Genomic DNA, 20850 nt, shown 5'->3' with positions numbered 1-20850 from the left:
TGCGTTTCTGCAGCGCTCATAAATCCGCAGCATGTTCATTAATTTTGCGGAAGCACCGCCATTGACTTGCATTGAGACGCATAGAATCCGCGTCTGTACATTTGTACAAGCGGATTCTATGCGTCTCTATGTGTGGATGGTACCCAGTTCTGGAGGAGAGGAGACTCTCATCCAGACCTGGGTACCATTGTACCTGTAAAAAAAAGAATAAAATAAAAAATAAAGTTTATATTCACCTTTCCGACGTCTTCTCTCTGCATGCCGGCAGCGCTGAAGGACCTTCGGTGACGTCACAGTCATGTGACCGCAGGCCCTTCACCGCTGTGTCTCGCGATATGCTGGCAGCCGGGAACCAGACAGGAAGGAGCGCTGCAGCATCGGGGGTGAGTATAGCTTTATTTGAAGCATTGTTTTACGGTCACACTATATAAATCCATGCTATTTGCATGGATTTATACAGTGTGACCTAGTTGTCAAGCACTTTCCAAGTGATGCTAATCTCCTGGAAAGTGCTTGTCAATCTGCATGCGGAAACGCATGTGAATCCGCATGTATTCCACATGTAATCTGCAGGAAAAGTGCATGCACAATCTGCATGCGTTTTTTCTGCCAGGGAGATGCAGAAATGCTGCAGAAATTTTCTGCTTCATTTCTGCATCGTGGGCACATAGCCTAATAAAAGGGGTGAATATTATGTAATCAGGACTTTTGATAAAACACTTATCAGTGAGGAGTTTATCTCTAAGACCTCCATAGATTCTAAGGCTATGTGCCCACGTTGCGGAAATGAAGCAGAAAATTTCTGCTTCATTTCCGCATGTCCTCTCCCGGAAAAACGCATGCGGAATTCCGCACGTGTTTATTGCGCGCTTATCGCGCGTTTACCACATGCGGAATTGCCTTGCGTTTTTAATGCATTGTACAAGGCAATTCCGCTTGCGGAAACGCAAAATTAATGAACATGCTGCGGATTTTTGAACGCAGCATAAACGCTGCGGAAAAATCCGCAGCGTGGGCATAGAACTTGCGGAATCCCCTTGGGGACCATGGGGAGCGGATTACCTAGCGTTTCACAAGCGTTTACGCTGCGGAAATTCCGCAGCTTAAACGCTTGAAAAACGCTACGTGGGCACACAGCCTAAGACCTCCATAGATCCTAAGGCCTTTGCTCTTTCTGTTACTTTCTTTGAGTAGAAATCAAGTAGCCATGACATCAATTGGTCTCTCAGGAGCGTTGAAGGTCCCATCAATCCCCGTTTTGTAAAATGCTCTCTGACACTTTAGAGAATCATAAAACTTTGTGCTTAGTCCTCACCTGACGTATATGGTATTGATCTGCAAAGGAGATGTTGTCACAAAATCGTTCAATATGTTTAAATATGGCTACTAGCAAAAATACTTAATTTTCAATTTCAGTACTTTATATAGATATATAATGCATATACAAGGTTGAGTGATTTTGTAAATGCATTACATTACATTTCTTTCAACAGCAAAGTGTTAGCTGGACTATGAGAGCATCAGAGAATGGAGGGAAATAGGTTAAATCTGCGCTGCTGGTGATTGATGATGAAAAAGGAGTCCGAAATCCAGAAATGCGGTTTATTTGACAAATGAACTGGATTTCTGACTCCTTTTCCATCATCATTCATGAGCAGCACAGATTTAATCCATTTCTCTCCATTCTCTGATGTTCTTCAAGCCGTGGGTCTGCAGCAGCCTTGAAGCTTTTTAGTGGTTGTGATCTCACAACCCTACCAGGTGAGCACCTCTGCCCACAATCTTTCTATTTTACTTGGATAAGACCCTATTGTGCTTATTGTCCCTCCAGCCTTTTACCCAAGCTGGACTGAGAGCTCATCAATCTATGGTGACCAGACTTTGTACTGTTTCAAATAACAATCAACAGAATTATGAATACAGCTCTGGGCTATATTGGAGGCTCAGTGCAAAATATGTAATATTAAAGTACTCAACGTTTTATATAGATTATATATTAAATTCTACGCCAAGTATGTTCAGTAAGAATTAACATGTATCATATGTCTAGATATAGCTACTGTACATATGAACATATAAAAAGGTCAAGTAAATAATGATGATTGTCTCAATACAATGACACCTGTTAAGGGGTGAGTTATATAAGACAACATGTGAACAGATAGTTCTAAAGGTTGATATGTTGGAAGCTGGAAAAATGAGCAAGTATGTGCATCTGAGTGACTTTGGCAAGTAAAAAATTGTAATGGCTGAATGACTGGGTCAGAGCATCTCCAAAACAGCAGGTCTTGTGGAGTGTTCTTGAAATGCATTGTTTAGTATCTGCCAAACAATAACTTATTAAACTGGTGATAGGGTCACGAGTGCCCACTGAACATTGATAGAGAGCAAAGACTAGCGTGTCCAGTCGCACAATTGGGCTATTGTAGCACAAATTCCTTAAAAAGTTAATGCTATCTATCACACAACCGTGCATCAAAGCTAGCTACTTATGGGGGTGTCAAACATGCTGCAAAGTTATGTCAACTGCTAAAAGCACCTTCAATGGGTACATGAACATCAGACAAGGACAATGGCACCATGAATCATCATGTGGACAGTTTGGTGCTTGGGATTCACTTATCTGGGAAGAAGATAGCACCAAGATGCACCATGACAGAAGGCAAATCTGCAAATGCAGTGTAATGCTTTGAGAACGTACGTTAACATATACCACCTAACTAGACCTTTTTGCAGACCAGTTAGTTACTCCTTTTCTTTGCAATAGCATTCCTTAAAAGCAGTGGCCTTTTTTTAACAAAATGATACCCCCCACCTTACTGTAAAAATTGCTCAGAACTGGTCTGACAGAGATTGCTAAGGCCTCATTCAGACATCTGTTTTTCAAGTATATGTTCTATCTATAGTTCTCACAGATGGAACATGTACTCAATATAGTCCGTGTAGCTGTTCACATGTCCATGGTTTTTTTTGCGGACGAGAGGTTTGTAATCAGAGTCACTGATCAAAATTACCCATACAAGTCCATAGGTCTGTGAAAATCACAGACAGCCCACGGATGGCATCACCGTGCATTCCATGTGCTGTCCGTGATTAACATTGTAAGGACTCGTGCACACGACTGATTTTCTCTTACGAGAGCTATCTGTGGTTTTCACGAATAGCACTCATACCCATGATATTCTATGAGACTGTGCATATGTCCGACCTTTTCCTCGGACCGAGTGGTCCGCAGAAAGAATCCGAGACATGTCTGATTTTGATCTGATTATTGGATCAAAATAGTCTATGGGTGAAACCCGAGTGCAGTCCGATTTTCCCGGCCTGACAGAATGGAGAAGGTGGAGAACTTTTTTTATCTCTCAATGTCTGAGAAAAACTGATACCACTCTAATCAAACTGTGATCAAAGTCTGATCAGAATAATCAGACCGTTTTTCTCGATTGTGGAGAAAACGGTTGTGTGACCCTACCCTAATGGATAGGTGAAGCTTTGTAATTTACTTAATTTTTTCAGCAGTGATAATCATTGGCCAATAAATGTACAAACTGACACACGAACCAAATACAGATGAAAATAGGATGAGACTCAGACCATTTTAAGCACACGTGATAAATCACTGATCTCTGAATTAAGTCCTAGAGTTCAAGCATGGAGGAGGTTCCTTCCTTTGGGGCTGCATTTCAGCAAATGGAGGAGAGTATCTGGTCAAGATGAATGATGTCCTCAGTGCTGTCAAATACACGCAGATACTTATCTATCATGCAATACTATCAGGGAGGCATCAGCTTGACTCCAAATATATTCTGCAGCAGGACAACAACTCCAAACACGTAGCCATTAAGAACGAACTTCAGACTAAAGAAGAACAAGGAGTCCTGGAAATGATATGGCCCTCACAGAGCCCTGATATCATCATCATTAAGTCTTTCTGAGATTACATGAAAAGACAGAAGGATGTTCACAAGCCTACATCCACAGAAGATCTGTGGTTAGTTCTCCAAGATGTTTGGAACAACCTACCTGCCAAGTTTCTTCAAAAACTCTGCAAGTGTATCTATAAGAACTGATGCTGTTTTGATTTGATTTAGAGTTTTTTTTGTATATTCACTTTGTATTACAATTGATAACAAACTATTAACACTTCTATTTTTGAATGCTGCATTTTTTCCACAATTGCCTAAAAACTCTTGCAGAGTACAGTACAGACCAAAAGTTTGGACACACCTTCTCATTTAAAGATTTTTCTGTATTTTCATGATTTTGAAAATTGTACATTCACACTGAAGGCATCAAAACTATGAATTAACACATGTGGAATTATATACTTAACAAAAAAGTGTGAAACAACTGAAAATATGTCTTATATTCTAGGTTCTTCAAAGTAGCCACCTTTTGCTTTGATGACTGCTTTGCACACTCTTGGCATTCTCTTGATGAGCTTCAAGAGGTAGTCACCGGAAATGGTCTTCCAACAATCTTGAAGGAGTTCCCAGAGATGCTTAGCACTTGTTGGCCCTTTTGCCTTCACTCTGCGGTCCAGCTCACCCCAAACCATCTCGATTGGGTTCAGGTCTGGTGACTGTGGAGGCCAGGTCATCTGGTGTAGCACCCCATCACTCTCCTTCTTGGTTAAATAGCCCTTACACAGCCTGGAGGTGTGTTTGGGGTTATTGTCCTGTTGAAAAATAAATGATGGTCCAACTAAACGCAAACTGGATGGAATAGCATGCCGCTGCAAGATGCTGTGGTAGCCATGCTGGTTCAGTATGCCTTAAATTTTGAATAAATCCCCAACAGTGTCACCAGCAAAGCACCCCCACACCAACACGCCTCCTCTTCAAAGCTTCACGGTGGGAACCAGGCATGTAGAGTTCATCCGTTCACCTTTTCTGCGTCTCACAAAGACACGGTGGTTGGAACCAAAGATCTCAAATTTGGACTCATCAGACCAAAGCACAGATTTCCATTGGTCTATTGTCCATTCCTTGTGTTCTTTAGCCCAAACAAGTCTCTTCTGCTTGTTGCCTGTCCTTAGTAGTGGTTTCCTAGCAGCTATTTTACTATGAAGGCCTGCTGCACAAAGTCTCCTCTTAACATTTGTTGTAGAGATGTGGCTGCTGCTAGAACTCTGTGTGGCATTGACCTGGTCTCTAATCTGAGCTGCTGTTAACCTGCGATTTCTGAGGCTGGTGACTCGGATAAACTTATCCTCAGAAGCAGAGGTGACTCTTGGTCTTCCTTTCCTGGGGCGGTCCTCATGTGAGCCAGTTTCTTTGTAGCGCTTGATGGTTTTTGCAACTGCACTTGGGGACACTTTCAAAGTGTGGCCAATTTTTCGGACTGACTGACCTTCATTTCTTAAAGTAATGATGGCCACTCCTTTTTCTTTACTTAGCTGCTTTTTTCTTGCCATAATACAAATTCTAACAGTCTATTCAGTACGACTATCAGTTGTGTATCCACTTGACTTCTGCACAACACAACTGATGGTCCCAACCCCATTTATAAGGCAAGAAATTCCTCTTATTAAACCTGACAGGGCACACCTGTGAAGTGAAAACGATTTCCTGTGACTACCTCTTGAAGCTCATCAAGAGAATGCCAAGAAAAGGTGAACGGATGGACTCTACATGCCTGGTTCCCACCGTGAAGCATGGAGGTGGAGGTGTGATGGTGTGGGGGTGCTTTGCTGGTGACACTGTTGGGGATTTATTCAAAATTGAAGGCATACTGAATAGCTGCATGCTATTCCATCCGGCTTGCGTTTTTGGACCATCATTTATTTTTCAACAGGACAATGACCCCAAACACACGTCCAGGCTGTGTAAGGGCTATTTGACAAAGAAGGAGAGTGATGGGGTGCTATGCCAGATGACCTCGCCTCAACATTCACCAGACCTGAAACCAATCGAGATGGTTTGGGGTGAGCTGGACCGCAGAGTGAAGGCAAAAGGGCCAACAAGTGCTAAGCATCTCTGGGAACTCCTTCAAGATTGTTGGAAGACCATTTCCGGTGACTACCTCTTGAAGCTCATCAAGAGAATGCCAAGAGTGTGCAAAGCAGTCATCAAAGCAAAAGGTGGCTACTTTGTTTAGTAATCACAGCAACTTGGCCACAAAGTCTCTGACCATGTAAAGTGACAGAGCTGGGTCACTGAGCCGCATATTGCATAAAGGTTCCAAACGTCCACTGGCATTAACAACGGCACAAAAACTATGTGTCGGGAGTTTCACAACATGAGTTTCCATGGCCAAGCATCTGCATGCAAACCTTATCAGCAAGCACAGATTCCAATTGTCAGATGGAGTATTGCAAAGCACAGCAGCACTGGAGTAGTGGAAATGTGTTCTTTGGAGTGACACATCACACATCTCTATCTGGCAGGCTGATGGATGAGTCTTGGTTTGACGTGTACACAGAGAATACTACCTGCCTGTGTGCCAACTGTTAGGTTTGGTGGCAGTTGTATTTCAGGGGTTGGCCTATGCCCTTTAGATCCAGTGATGAGAAACCTTAGTGCTTCAGCATATCAAAACATTTTTTATAATCGTATGCTTCAATCTTTGTGGAAACAGTTTGGCAAAGGCCTTTTTCTGTTCCAGCATGACTGTGCCCCAGTACAAAGAGCAAGATCCATAATTGTAAGGTTGGGTGAGTTTAGTGTGAAGAAACTTGACTAGCCACAACAGAGCCCTGACCTTAACCTCACTACACTCTTTTGTGATGAACAAGAGCTAAGACTGTGAACCGACTCTTCTTGTCCAACATCAAGGTCTGGCCTCACAAATGCTCTCCTGGATGAATGGACAAAAATTTCTGCAGACACCCTCCAAAACCTTAAAGCCTTGTAGAAAGTCTTCCCTGGAGACTAAAAGCTGCGTAGCGTTGACCAAGTTAATGCCTATGGATTTAGAATGGAATGTCATAAAACTAATTTCTCACAATACTTTTGACCATATGATGTAGGTGTATGCTTTCTACTTACCTGTATATGTGCATTGATTACTAATATGTCCATGCTGGCTTCTCCCCACGAGCTAGACAGACATCTCTTTCCCTACACACATAGACCTGTCAGTCTAGCTGAGCAGGCAGGAAAAGACCATGGGAACATACCTTTTTGGACTAGTCATCTTGTCCCTGGCTGCGTTTTCAACTATGTTGTTCTCTGAAATGCTGCTCGTAGTTCAGGCAGTATGAACCAGCTGTTAGGTTTATAGACAATTTATTTAACTGTGCCATGGTAGATGAAACAAATTGCCAAGTTCATTGATTGGTTACAGCGGGAATGCGCAATGTAGACGTGACGTCACTGATGCCGATAAAACACTGGCACCTGAGGATCAGCAGGGAGCCAGTGCTGGACCCAGGGATTGGGAATGCTTGCTCTGTTTGAATTTGTCTTAGCATTTGGGGTCCACTTTCCTGAAAGTGGAAAATTCCTTTAAAGTAGTGCATTATATAGTGGAAACAATCCAACAAGATTTAGGTTCACAGGAGGGAGGCTAAAAAAAATTGCTGAAAAATAAAAAAAGACATTAACATTCAATTCAGCCCTCCTTCTGCCTCTTGGAAGAAGGGAAGGAAAAATAAATTAGGGGCAAAACCGAAAATTGGCCAGGTTGAAAAAGGGGTTAAAATGCTTTATAATAAACCTTTGTTTCCTGTTGTATGCATTAATTGAGGCAGTGAAAATAGAGAATAAATACCAGCAGCAGATAAGAGCCTAAAGGCTCTTATACAGTCTGCTAAACCTGTGGATATCGACGGGTTTGGCTGACGGTCTAATGTGTATAGGGGCACTGACCGACTGATCGTTGGGAGAGATGTCGATCGTGCATGTCTGATTTCGGGCTGCTGATTGCATTGTTCTCCCAGAGATAAGCTGTCGGCCGACATGTCAACCTGTGGCTTTCGCATAGAGAACACAGGAGCTCTCAGCACTCTTTTGTATGGGAGAGTCGGTTGAGTTGGCTGTCAGGCGAACGATTGGTCATGGCATCATTCTGCCAACAGCTATTTAATGTATATGGCCAGTATTAGACAGTGAACATAAAACCATTTAGTTTTTAGAATTAAAATGCTGGAACATGGGCATCCATAGGACTGAGGTTGTGGTTACATCTGGACCATGATGCCTTAGAAGGTCCTCAGCCATATACAGTACAAAGATATCAGGCTAAATTATAGCAATAGTTGGGCATCCTAGAATATATTGTGCCTCAGGACCCAGAAGCATTAATATACATAATTGAAGAGTAGGATATATTGGTAAATTGCTGTCACTGATGATATTTTAGATTCTGAGCTGAGCTTTAAAGGTTTATTTCCATTTAATTGCGAATGTTTGTAAAAACAAGCAATTTACAAATTATATATTACAATTTGCCCCATTATCCAGCTAGTTTTTTTTTTTTTTTTTATTGTTTACTGCTTGTTGCCAATGGAACTGGAAACCACTGTTGTCTAGCAGCGGTGGCCAAACGTGCAGTCCTCGCAAACTTTTTGTTCCTAGTAAGCTTGTAAACACTGTGCTGAGGCTGGCGGGATTTCGGAAGCATGCCATTAGCTCCTCATCCCAGCCTGCTTCGGTCCTACGGTGCGTCCAGTGCTGCAGAGGCAAAGCTCATGTAGCAGCATCGTAGCACACAAAATTCAGGCACTAAGCATGACAATGCCCCTGGCATAAACTGACAGTCAAATAGGAGCACCCCAACAAGCAGCAAGAAAGTCAGGAGGCTGGGGAGCAGTCATTTATCCTTTAAAGGAAATCTCTCACCAGGTTTTTGCTACCTCATCTGAGAACAGCATAATGTAGGAAAGAGACCCTGATTCCAACGATGTATCACTTAGTTTTCTGGGTACTGCAGTTGAGACACAATCAGAGTTTTTGTAGCATGTAGCAGAGGTCAGAAAACTAACCTCGCCCACAGCACAGCTTTCTGTGTACATTGTATATTAACAGTGAGCAGCTAATCAGAAGAGGGGGCGTGGTCGGACCAGGGCTCACATGCCATGTAGTCCAGGCAGTGATAATCTCCTGGTGGTAAAACATGCATTGTATTGAAATAACAGCACGCAGCCTAATAAGTGGCACATCCCTAAAATGTCTTATCCCCTTCTTCATGCTGTCCTCATATTACGTAGCAAAAACCTGCTGATTAATTCCCTTAATTCACACTTTTTAACATGAAAAGAGATTTGAATATACATAATGTTCTCCTAATCAAATTGACTCTCTGCTCCACCTGGACTTTTCTGTGTTCATACTGCAGATCTGTCAGCAGAATACAGGCTTCTATTTTATAGACTTCAAACTATAGGCTGCTGTTAAATGGCTGGACAGGAACACTTGTCAACATTATGCCTATTGCTCAGTGCAGGCCTTATACTTTGTACACTGTTAATGCAATCTACCAAATGTTTTGGTAACAGATTTTTTCTCTTTTACAATTCCCTTTCTAAAGTAGAGTACAGACCAAAGTTTGGACACACCTTCTCATTTAAAGATTTTTCTGTATTTTCATGACTATGAAAATTGTACATTCACACTGAAGGCATCAAAACTATGAATTAACACATGTGGAATTATATACTTAACAAAAAAGTGTGAAACAACTGAAAATATGTCTTATATTCTAGGTTCTTCAAAGTAGCCACCTTTTGCTTTGATGACTGCTTTGCACACTCTTGGCATTCTCTTGATGAGCTTCAAGAGGTAGTCACCGGAAATGGTCTTCCAACAATCTTGAAGGAGTTCCCAGAGATGCTTAGTGACGCGCCCCTGGGCCTGTGTCGCGCTGCGTTGCGCACGTGGGAGCTTACCCGGAGCCGGATCTCTTGAGGGTTGTAGTCTCGTGGTGGTGATCCGGTCCGTGCCCAGGGAGTCAAACTAAGTGGCGCTGTATTAGCGGTAGATGTTGGACGACTACGCCACCCGTTGAGTACAGCTAAGGAGCTGCTGCTGCAGGGCAGACCGCTGAGGCCGGTGGTAGGATTGTGCAGCGTGATAGTATAACCCCCAACGGGAGGGGTATGGCCTCAGGGCAGCCGACGTGGATGATGGGGGTAGCAGGAACCACTCGGAGACGGTACGGTGTAGTTCAGGGTCTTTACTGGTGACAACGATAGACCCTCCCGGAGTACTGGCTAGCGATTGGGGCCTGGTCAGTCCTTGAGCAGATGGGATCTCCCCTGGCCAGGCGGAGTTGTAGGCCTCCCAAACTAACGATACTCTTCTGGCTACCTTGCTAGAAGCGGGTATAAGTAGCCCACGTCCCTGAGTGTACCGTGTGGTGCTCACCCGTATGGCCGGTGACTCGGGGCCTTCTAGTAGCTTCCGCTCCACGACGGCGGTGCTGGTCCCACGCGTGTGACCGTGCCTTCGGGTTTCTGGGCCAGAGGACCTGCAATCCCCTGCCGGTCGGTTTCTGCTGCTGGATAGGAGTTAGTCCCCACAGCCTCGGACTCCGGGTCCGGTGATAACTTCTCAGTCAGGGCGAGCTCTGCAGCTGCCAGCCCCTGACTCCTTGTAGTACTGCTCCCACAGAGCTCCTGTTGTTCTTTTCCTATATCTGCTTCTCTTCTCTGTCTCTACTTCTTCTCTACTCACTAACCCTGCCTCAGCCCTAGGTTTATATAGGGGAAGTTCTTCCCCTCCCAGGACTGGGCAGGAGGTGTGGCATGCACAGGATCCCTGACCAAGAGACCTCCCACCTGCTCTCAGACGTAATACCTCTATCACTGTGGCAACCAGACCCCTGGGGTGTCACACTTAGCACTTGTTGGCCCTTTTGCCTTCACTCTGCGGTCCAGCTCACCCCAAACCATCTCGATTGGTTTCAGGTCTGGTGACTGTTGAGGCGAGGTCATCTGGCATAGCACCCCATCACTCTCCTTCTTTGTCAAATAGCCCTTACACAGCCTGGACGTGTGTTTGGGGTCATTGTCCTGTTGAAAAATAAATGATGGTCCAAAACCGCAAACCGGATGGAATAGCATGCAGCTGCAAGATGCTGTGGTAGCCATGCTGGTTCAGTATGCCTTCAATTTTGAATAAATCCCCAACAGTGTCACCAGCAAAGCACCCCCACGCCATCACACCTCCTCCTCCATGCTTCACGGTGGGAATCAGGCATGTAGAGTCCATCCGTTCACCTTTTCTGCGTCGCACAAAGACACTGTGGTTGGAACCAAAGATCTCAAATTTGGACTCATCTGACCAAAGCACAGATTTCCACTGGTCTAATGTCCATTCCTTGTGTTCTTCAGACCAAACAAGTCTTCTGCTTGTTGCCTGTCCTTAGCAGTGGTTTCCTAGCAGCTATTTTACTATGAAGGCCTGCTGCACAAAGTCTCCTCTTAACAGTTGTTGAAGAGATGTGTCTGCTGCTAGAACTCTGTGTGGCATTGACCTGGTCTCTAATCTGAGCTGCTGTTAACCTGCGATTTCTGAGGCTGATGATTCGGATAAACTTATCCTCAGAAGCAAAGGTGACTCTTGGTCTTCCTTTTCTGGGGCGGTCCTCATGTGAGCCAGTTTCTTTGTAGCGCTTGATGGTATTTGCATCTGCACTTGGGGACCCTTTCAAAGTTTTGCCAATTTTTCGCACTGACTGACCTTCATTTCTTAAAGTAATGATGGCCACTCGTTTTTCTTTACTTAGCTGCTATTTTCTTGCCATAATACAAATTCTAACAGTCTGTTCAGTAGGACTATCAGCTGTGTATCCACCTGACTTCTGCACAACACAACTGATGGTCCCAACCCCATTTATAAGGCAAGAAATCCCACTTATTAAACCTGACAGGGCACACCTGTGAAGTGAAAACCATTTCCGGTGACTACCTCTTGAAGCTCATCAAGAGAATGCCAAGAGTGTGCAAAGCAGTCATCAATGCAAAAGGTGGCTACTTTGAAGAACCTAGAATATAAGACATATTTTCAGTTGTTTCACACTTTTTTGTTAAGTGTATAATTCCACATGTGTGAATTCATAGTTTTGATGCCTTCAGTGTGAATGTACAATTTTCATAGTCATGAAAATACAGAAAAATCTTTAAATGAGAATGTGTGTCCAAACTTTTGGTCTGTACTGTATTTTTAAAAAAAAACTGTTATTGTTTGTTATATAAAAATAATTAAATTCATATTTGGTCCTTGTTGAATTATTTTAAGTCTTTTCCTTTATACTATTCTCTGTTAAAGATTAAAGGTTTTAGCTAAAAATGCATGCAAAAAGTGCATTGTGTAGTTAAAGTGAATCTGACACCAGGTTTTTGCCACTTAATCTGAGAGCAGCATAATGTAGAGACAGAGACACGGATTCCAGTGATGTGTCAATTACTGGACTGTTTTCTGCAGTTTTGATAAAATCACTGATTTATCAGCAGGAGATTATCACTAGTGGACTGAGATTATCACTAGTGGACTAGTAATCCTGCTGCCATGTAGTCCTCCATACTCATGAGCTCTTTATATACTCGCCCCCACCACTATGCACAGTGTACACAGAAAGCTGCCAATCAGTGGTGTGGGTGGCATTATACAGGGCTCACCATTCAGAGAACTGCTAGATCTGCAACAGAGAAAGCTGTGATTTTATCAAAACTGCACCAAGCAGCCCAGTATGTGATACATCGCTGGAATAAAGGTATCTGCCCTTACATCATGCTGCTGTCAGATGGGGTAGCAAAAACCTAGTGACAAATTCCCTTTCAGGCCTAACAATTAAACAACTTTCCATATTCACAAGTGGGTGAACAAAGGTGTTCTAATAAGGCTTTTGTAAGATTCTGTGTTCATGATGCAGGATTGTAGTTGTTTTTATATTCATGAAAGAGTGACTAATTTCTTGAAAATAATCTGCCTTTTCCCTTTCAAACAGTGAGCATGGCCACTAACAGACTTATAGGTGCAGTGGCAGGGACCATTCTGGCTCTGGGGGTGATATTTGGAGGAACAGGGTGGGGAATAGAGTAAGCATTTTTTCCAAGTTTTATGTCTGGTGCCTAGTGTGTGAGGTAACAGTAAACCGTGTGTCTGAGCCTTATGTGTACTTGTCCCTTTGGCTTTGTGTCCTGTGGTGATGACCGTACCAGTCATGTGATTTGACCGTGTCTATGTCATGTGAATTGCTCATGCAATGTTGACCCTCTCCTGTCTGGGACAATGTGGGGCATAATTATATTCATTTATATCTTTGTTCCTTGAACCCAATCAGAACTGGATGTGTCTATTTATGTTGTTTTAAAATGTCTATGGTAGGAACAATGACATGTTTTAACGATTTCCTTTGTAAAATGCATATATTATGGTATTACAAATATTTCTTTATGTAAAACTATTAATCCACCCTGCAGTTTCAGAAACATGGTGTTGGTAACACGTAATCCTTACCAACAAGATATGTCAATAAGTGTTCGGTAACTTCACGATTATTCTAGATATTTCTGTTTTGCCCCAGCACATTTCTTACAGAGAACACACTTGATTATTTTGTAATTATTTGGTAATTTACTCTGGTCATCTTTGACAGCTACATCAGAACTTGTGTTTTATGTTACACCTTAAATGGGTTGTCTAGGGCATCAATTAATGGCTTATCAATAGGATAGATCATAAATCCATACAGGTAAAAGATTGATGGGGTTCCGATCCAATAAGCAGAACATAGGTAAAGTGCCATGGCCCATTTGCTTTTTAATCAGACAACGCGCCCTACATACTCAGTCGCACGTGTATGTATAGCTCAATGCCAAGATAAGCAATAAAGGTGGAGTTGACACAGTAGATCCCAGTCCCCATGGGACAGACCCTTTCTAATTATTTATTGATGACCAATACTAAGGAACTCATGGACAACTACAGATTTTTATCCCTTTTAGCTAGTGTACCTGCTTAGACTTGCTTTATGGCCTACCTTCTATAAACCATTCAAGGCATTTACACTCTTAATGTGAAGAGCAGGTTATGTTGGTCACATGTGTGATTGTATATTTCATTAGAGAAGAGTTTATTTTTGTTTTCACCTTGCCAAATTAAATTTCCTGCTTTGCACTGATGAGGGGCAAACACCCTGAAACATGTCTGCAAATGGAGTGCCTGGTCTGATTTCTTATCCAGTCAAGTGGCAAGACTCATTAAAAGGTCAATATTGACTTTTAGGATTGCTATATCCAATAGGTGGCGCTAGAGTTCCAGTCCTCTTCCTCCCTGTAAAGGCTATTTGCATATATTAGTTCTGAGATTCATCTGTCTCAGAAGAAGAATATATCACAATACTCCAATCTCACATATTTATCTCCCGATTTTTTGGTTTATACTGCACAGCTGGTTATTTTTTATACTGTAGAAACTTCACTTACTAAGTACAGATACATTATTTAACTCATTATCTACACCCAATGCCTTCAACTTTCAGTTTTTATATATATATTTTTCCTAAATTTTTAAAAGCCTGCCTGCCTGCCCTCAGTTAATGTTTATATATTTTATATAATAAATGACAGTTGATGAAATTATAAAACTTTTCTCAAACATTTTTTCGTATTACAGGGACAAAAGTTTTACTTTCAATTCACCCTATACTCAATCTAGTAGAACTTTGCCTGTTACATCATTTTGTTGATTTGCTAATCCATAGAATACAAAGAAATAATTAATTCACCAATTGTATCCATAAGTGAATCAGTCAAACACAAATCAAGCCAAAATTTGGGATGAAGTTTAGGAGCCTGAACTTTACCTCAAATTATCAGCTATGCCATAAAATGTCCCTGTGAATAATGCATGAAAAAGGAATTTGCTGCCTTTAAAGGGTTAATGTGTCTCTAACAACATGCTGTACACAGTCACGTATATACACGTATATAAATAGTAAAAGGATTAAATCGGATAATATTGGACCGATAAAAAGTGAGGAAGGCAAAATCATAGAGAAAGATGAGGATAAAGCTAATCTATTAAATAATTTTTTTTCGACAACTTTCACAAAGGAAATCGAACTAACAGGAGAAATGAGAAGTGACAAACTTAATCCTCCACTAAGTATGACAAATCTAACCCAAGCTGGGGTACAGAAACGCCTCAGTAGCATTAAAATAAACAAATCACCAGGACCTGATGGCATACACCCACGGGTACTAAGGGAACTAAGTAATGTGATAGACAGACCGTTATATCTTATATTTAAGGACTCTGTTGAGACTGGGTCTGTACCACTTGATTGGCGACAGGCGAATGTAGTGCCAATATTCAAAAAGGGAGCGAAAAGTGACGCCGGAAACTATCGGCCGGTGAGTCTGACGTCCGTTGTGGGCAAAATTTTTGAAAGCTTCATTAAAGAGGCAATTACGGAGCATCTTGATGCTAATAATCTTTTAATCCCGAACCAACATGGATTCATGAGGAATCGCTCCTGCCAAACAAACCTGATTGACTTCTACGAGGAGGTGAGCTCTCGAGTAGATCAGGGGGAACCAGTGGATGTCGTGTATCTCGACTTCTCAAAAGCGTTCGATAGCGTGCCACATAATAGGTTGGTATACAAAATGAGAATGATGGGGCTGGGGGAAAATGTCTGCAAGTGGGTAGCTAACTGGCTAAAGGATAGAAGGCAGAGGGTGGTTATAAATGGAATATACTCAGATTGGGTAAGCGTCACTAGTGGGGTACCACAGGGGTCTGTACTAGGCCCAATGTTATTTAATATCTTTATTAACGACATAGTCAACGGGATAAATAGTAAAATATCAATATTTGCAGATGACACAAAGTTATGTAAAACAATTAATACAAAAGAGGACAGTGCAGACCTACAGAGGGATTTGGATAAGCTGGGTAGGTGGAGCATTAAATGGCAAATGAGGTTTAACGAGGAGAAATGTAAGGTCATACATATGGGAAGGAAAAATGGAAGTCACCAGTACTCACTGAATGGGAAATCATTGGGGAATTCAGAGATGGAGAAGGACTTGGGCATCTTGATTGATAGCAAACTAAATTGGAGTGCCCAAAGTCAGGCCGCTGCTGTAAGGGCAAACAGGGTAATGGGATGTATCAGAAGAGGTATAGCTGCAAAGGATGAGAACATTGTTCTTCCACTGTACAAAGCACTGGTCAGACCACACTTGGAATACTGTGCTCAGTTATGGGCCCCAATATATAGAAAGGATATAAATGAGCTTGAAAAGGTACAAAGGAGGGCAACAAAATTAATAAAGGGAATGGAGGGACTGCAATACCCAGAGAGGTTGGCAAAACTAGAACTATTCAGCCTGGAAAAGAGAAGGTTGAGGGGGGACATAATAAATGTGTACAAATATGTTAGGGGACAGTATAGAGATCTTGCCCGGGATTTGTTCAAATGGAGGGATATTACGGTAACAAGAGGGCACTCACTAAGACTGGAAGAGAAAAGGTTTCAGCACCAGCATAGGAAGGGGTTCTTTATGGTAAGAGCAGTGAGAATATGGAATTCACTGAGTGAGGAGACTGTAATGTCGGATTCACTACACCAGTTCAAGCGGGGACTGGATGCATTTCTAGATACCAGGCAGATTTCAGCATATACTTAAAAATAAAATAAAATAGTAGGTTGATACAGGGATTTATTCTGACTGCTGGTTTCAGAGTCGGGAGGGAATTTTTCCTCAGGTGAAGATTGGCCAAATCATTTGGGGTTTTTGCCCTCCTCTGGATCAACTTTAGCAATTACAGAACTAACAGGTCGAACTTGATGGACGCAAGTCTTTATTCGGCTTTACAAACTATGTTACTATGTTACTATGTCAGACAGCCATAGTCACAGTACACTAAGGTAAAGTTTGCAACTGCAGTTTCCATTGTTCTTCTACTGTTCCATAATGTGAGGTTAGTCACTACTCACGGACAAGCCATGAGGCTGGGTAGTCAAGAGATCCCAGGTCAAAAGTCAAGAGGGTACGTCATAAACAGAGGGGTAAGATAAAGGAGTAGTCAGGTCACAGTCCGAAGTCAGAATTCCAAGAAGGTAACGGATTATGACAAAAGGGCTAGGCAAACGGATGGTCAAGACAAATCCAAGATCGAGCAACAAAGTTCAGAATACAAGACTAGAAGCACAGAGCAAACACACACCACTTGAGCAAGGCTACAATTGACAGAAATCTAAGACAGAGAGCTGGCTAAATAGCCAGTTAATTACTCCGAACAGGGGACACATGGAGTAAGTCCCGACACACCCTGGCTCTGATTGGACAGCTAAACTGTCACTCAAGACACTGACAGCTCAGCTTGCCCCAACTCCCGATTGGACGGCTGAGCTGTCCATGACCATACTGACAACTCAGCACGCCCCTGCCCTAGATTGGACTGCAGAACAGTCATTCACTTAGTCCAGATACACTGATAGGTGGGATTGTGACAATACTCCCTCTTCTAGGGTGGCCACCAGACTCTCGGGTTTCCCAGGAAACCTACAATGAAAGGTCCTGACCAGACAATCAGCCTTCACAGGACGAGCCGGAGCCCAGGTCTCTCCTCTGGTCCATATCCACTCCAATGAACGAGATATTGAAGAGAATTTTGGACCCTCTGAGAATCCATGATCCTCTACACCTCTTACTCCTCTGGATTAACTACCTCCATATTTTCATATGGGGCAATACATTTAGGACCCAACTTCCCTGACAGCACTTTCAGCTAGATAAGTTTTGGATGATGACCAAACCTTATCACCTACTTTGAAGATGGGACCATCCAAACGTTTCCTATTAGCCTTCCATTTTTGGTGAAGCTGAGCCACCCCAATATTCCTCTAGACCTCCCTCCAGACATCCCCAAGTTTCCGTATAGCAACCTCAACTCAAGAACCCATCTTAGAAAATTCACCAAAATGAGGATGAAAACCATAATTGCAAAAAGAAGGTAAGGTTCCGGTGGACTGACTGACCCTATTGTTAAAGGCGAACTCGGCGAGAAGTAAAAGTGAGGACCAGTCCTCTTTCTGAGCCACAAAGAAACACCTTAGAATTTGTTCCAACGATTGATTTGTCCTTTCTGTCTGACCTTTACTTTCAGAGTATTGAGCAAAGGAAATGACAAATCAATCCCCAACTTCCTACAAAACTCTTTCCAGAATGTAGACACAAATTGCACCCCCCTATCAGATACAATGTTCAGAAGGATTCCATGCAGTCTCACCACATGAACCTGGAAAGTGCTTGAGCATTTGATAACCCCGATAAAGAAACAAAATGTGCCTGTTTACTGAATCGGTCAACTACCACCCAAATGTCAGTCTTCCCTCCAGACAAATGCAAATTCGTAATAAAATTCATGTACAAATGAGTCCATGGTCTTTCTGGAATTGTCAATGGAGCCAATTCCCCAGCCAGCCAGTATCACAAGCGGAAACAAAATCTTTAATATTATTAAGCATGGATGGCCACCGAAAGAGTCTAGCAATAGCTTTCTGTGTAGCTGTGACCCCAGGATGACCACTCAAGATGGAATCATGAAGCTTCTTCAACAAAAGTAATCTTAGATACACAGGCACAAATAATTTGGAACCTGGAGTAGCGGAAGGAGATGACTGGACTTTACGGATCTGTGCTTCCAATTCCCCGGATACCATAGAAACGACAATACCCTGAGGAAAAATGGAGGATAGAGGTTCTTTGGAGAAACTGAATCAAGGCTGCATGATAAAGCGTCAGCCTTAACATTCTTGGACCCTGGCCTGAACGTGATAGAAAAATTTAATCTTGAAAAAAATAAAGACCATCTGGCCTGTCTTGGGGTTAAGTGTTTAGCAGATTCAATAAAATCTAAATTTTTATGATCCATCACAAGAGTGACCTGATGAATATCTCTGTCCAAAAAATGTCTCCATTCTTCAAAAGCTAATTTGACAGCAAGCAGCTCGCAATTCCCAACATCATAATTTCTCTCAGCAGATGAAAATTTCCTAGAGAAAAATGCACATGGTCGCAAATTGGTCAGAGTTTTGGGACCTTGAGACAAAACAGCCCCTACCCTGACCTCTGAGGCATCCACCTCTGCGATGGTTTCTGGCGATTGGGTTGGATTAAAACTGGAGCTTACATGAAACACTCTTTCAATTTACTAAGGGCCCCAATAACATCCAGCGACCAAACTTTAAGATCCGCCCCCTTAAGTGTAAGATCAGTAAGAGTTTTAACGATCTGCGGAAAACCCCTAATAAATTTTCTATAATAATTACTGAATCCTAGAAAATGCTGCAATGCTTTAAGGTCACGAGGTTGAACCTAATGAATTATAGCCTACACTTTCCCAGGATCCATCTCAAAACCTTCAGCAGATACAATGAACCCCAGAAACAATATTTTTTGAACAGAAAAAGTACATTTCTCCAATTTAGCAAACAAATGATTTTCCCTGAGTTTTTGTAAGACAAAACGGATATTTTCATAGTGCGAATCCAGATCAGGCGAAAAAATTTGAATGTCATTAAGGTATACCACAATATACCTTCCAATATTATCGGAAAATATGTAATTTATAAATTCTTGAAAGACTGCTGGTGCATTGGCTAACCCAAAAAGCATGACAAGATTTTCAAAAAGACCCTCAGACGTTAAAATTGCTGTTTTCTACTCATTACCCTTCCAGATATGTATCAAATTATAAGCCCCTCTAAGATCAAGTTTAGAAAACCATTTAGCCCCAATAAGCTGATTATATAGGTTGGAGATGAGTGTAAGTGGGTAAGTATTCTTATCCATAATTTTCTTTAATTCACAGAAATCGAGGCAAGGACGGAGACCCCCATCTTTCTTTTTAACAAAGAAAAACCCAGCAGCTACAGGCGTGGAGGAAGGACGGATATGTCTTTTTTGTAAACTTTCGTTTACATATTTACATATTCTTTCATGGCAGTACGTTTAGGACCCAATAAATTATACAGGTGAGCTTTAGGCAATTTGGCATTAGGGATAAGATTAATAGCACAATCATGGGGAAGTAATATCTCTTTTTGCGAGAACACATCTCCGAAGTTTTTCCGGAACTCTGGTAGACCCTCCAGACTAGCGGAGTAAATTTGTACATCTCTTACAACAGTTAGGCTCCACTTAACATTATCCTTCCGACACCAAGCTATAATAGGATTGTGAATACACATCCATTGAAATCCCAATACCTACCCAGCAGTCAAATTATCCAAAACATAGGAGGAGATGGACTGAGTGAAGTGTTCCCACTTTAAGTGTGAATTTCACCATTACCAGCTGGACAAGTTTCTGGAGTAATGGTGTCCTGTCAATGGCAACAATTGGAATGGGTCTTTCCAATCTAACTGTCCCTCATCTTATTCTCAGTACCAGTCGGGAATCGATGAAGTTGGCAGCATACCCACTATTAATGAAAGCAACCGCTGATAATGACTGATTTAATCAAAGTAGTTCCATGTTCAGCAGTACTTTATCTGAGGAGTAAAAAGATACCTGGAGGTGTGGGTAACCTCCTCGACAACCACCCAGACCTATGTGTTTCCCGACGGCTTGCTTTCTGCAGTCCTTGAGAAAATGCCCAGCATGACCACAACAGAGGCAGAGTCTGAAATTGCGCCAACTTCTCCTCTCAACAGTCCGAGAGCTAGCAATTACAACTTTCAGCGGTTGCACCACAGATAGGTGGACAGATTCGGGGGAGATGACTGAAACTCCCTGTCGCTCATCACGCCTCCCGAATCCTGCAATCCAACTAAATGGCCTGAGTCATTGTCTCCCCCAAAGAACAGGGTGGAGTATGCAGAGCCAGAGCATCCTTATGTGTATCCGAAAAGCCTCTGCGAAACTGACACCTGAGAGCTGCATCAGTT

The 20850-nt window shown here is 42.3% G+C and overlaps 1 protein-coding gene across 6 annotated transcripts in view; it reads left to right on the top strand.

The window, feature by feature from the left end:
* ADAM23 (ADAM metallopeptidase domain 23) overlaps nucleotides 1-20850 on the top strand; it is a 302022-nt gene that overhangs the window by 261607 nt on the left and 19565 nt on the right. For 3 of the 6 annotated variants that reach the window (XM_073646384.1, XM_073646379.1, XM_073646381.1), the window contains exon 25: nucleotides 12892-12982. The exons of the other annotated variants lie outside the window; for them this stretch is intronic. In XM_073646384.1, coding sequence (XP_073502485.1) covers nucleotides 12892-12982 — 91 coding nt within the window. The remainder of the gene's footprint in view (nucleotides 1-12891; nucleotides 12983-20850) is intronic. 6 annotated transcript variants of the gene reach the window in all.

Source organism: Phyllobates terribilis, unplaced genomic scaffold, assembly GCF_046119375.1.
Source record: "Phyllobates terribilis strain yellow unplaced genomic scaffold, ASM4611937v1 Scaffold_9__5_contigs__length_417890890, whole genome shotgun sequence".
NCBI lineage: Eukaryota > Metazoa > Chordata > Amphibia > Anura > Dendrobatidae > Phyllobates > Phyllobates terribilis.
Note: the sequence above shows the minus strand (reverse complement) of the source record. Positions and strands in the feature narration are given on the sequence as shown.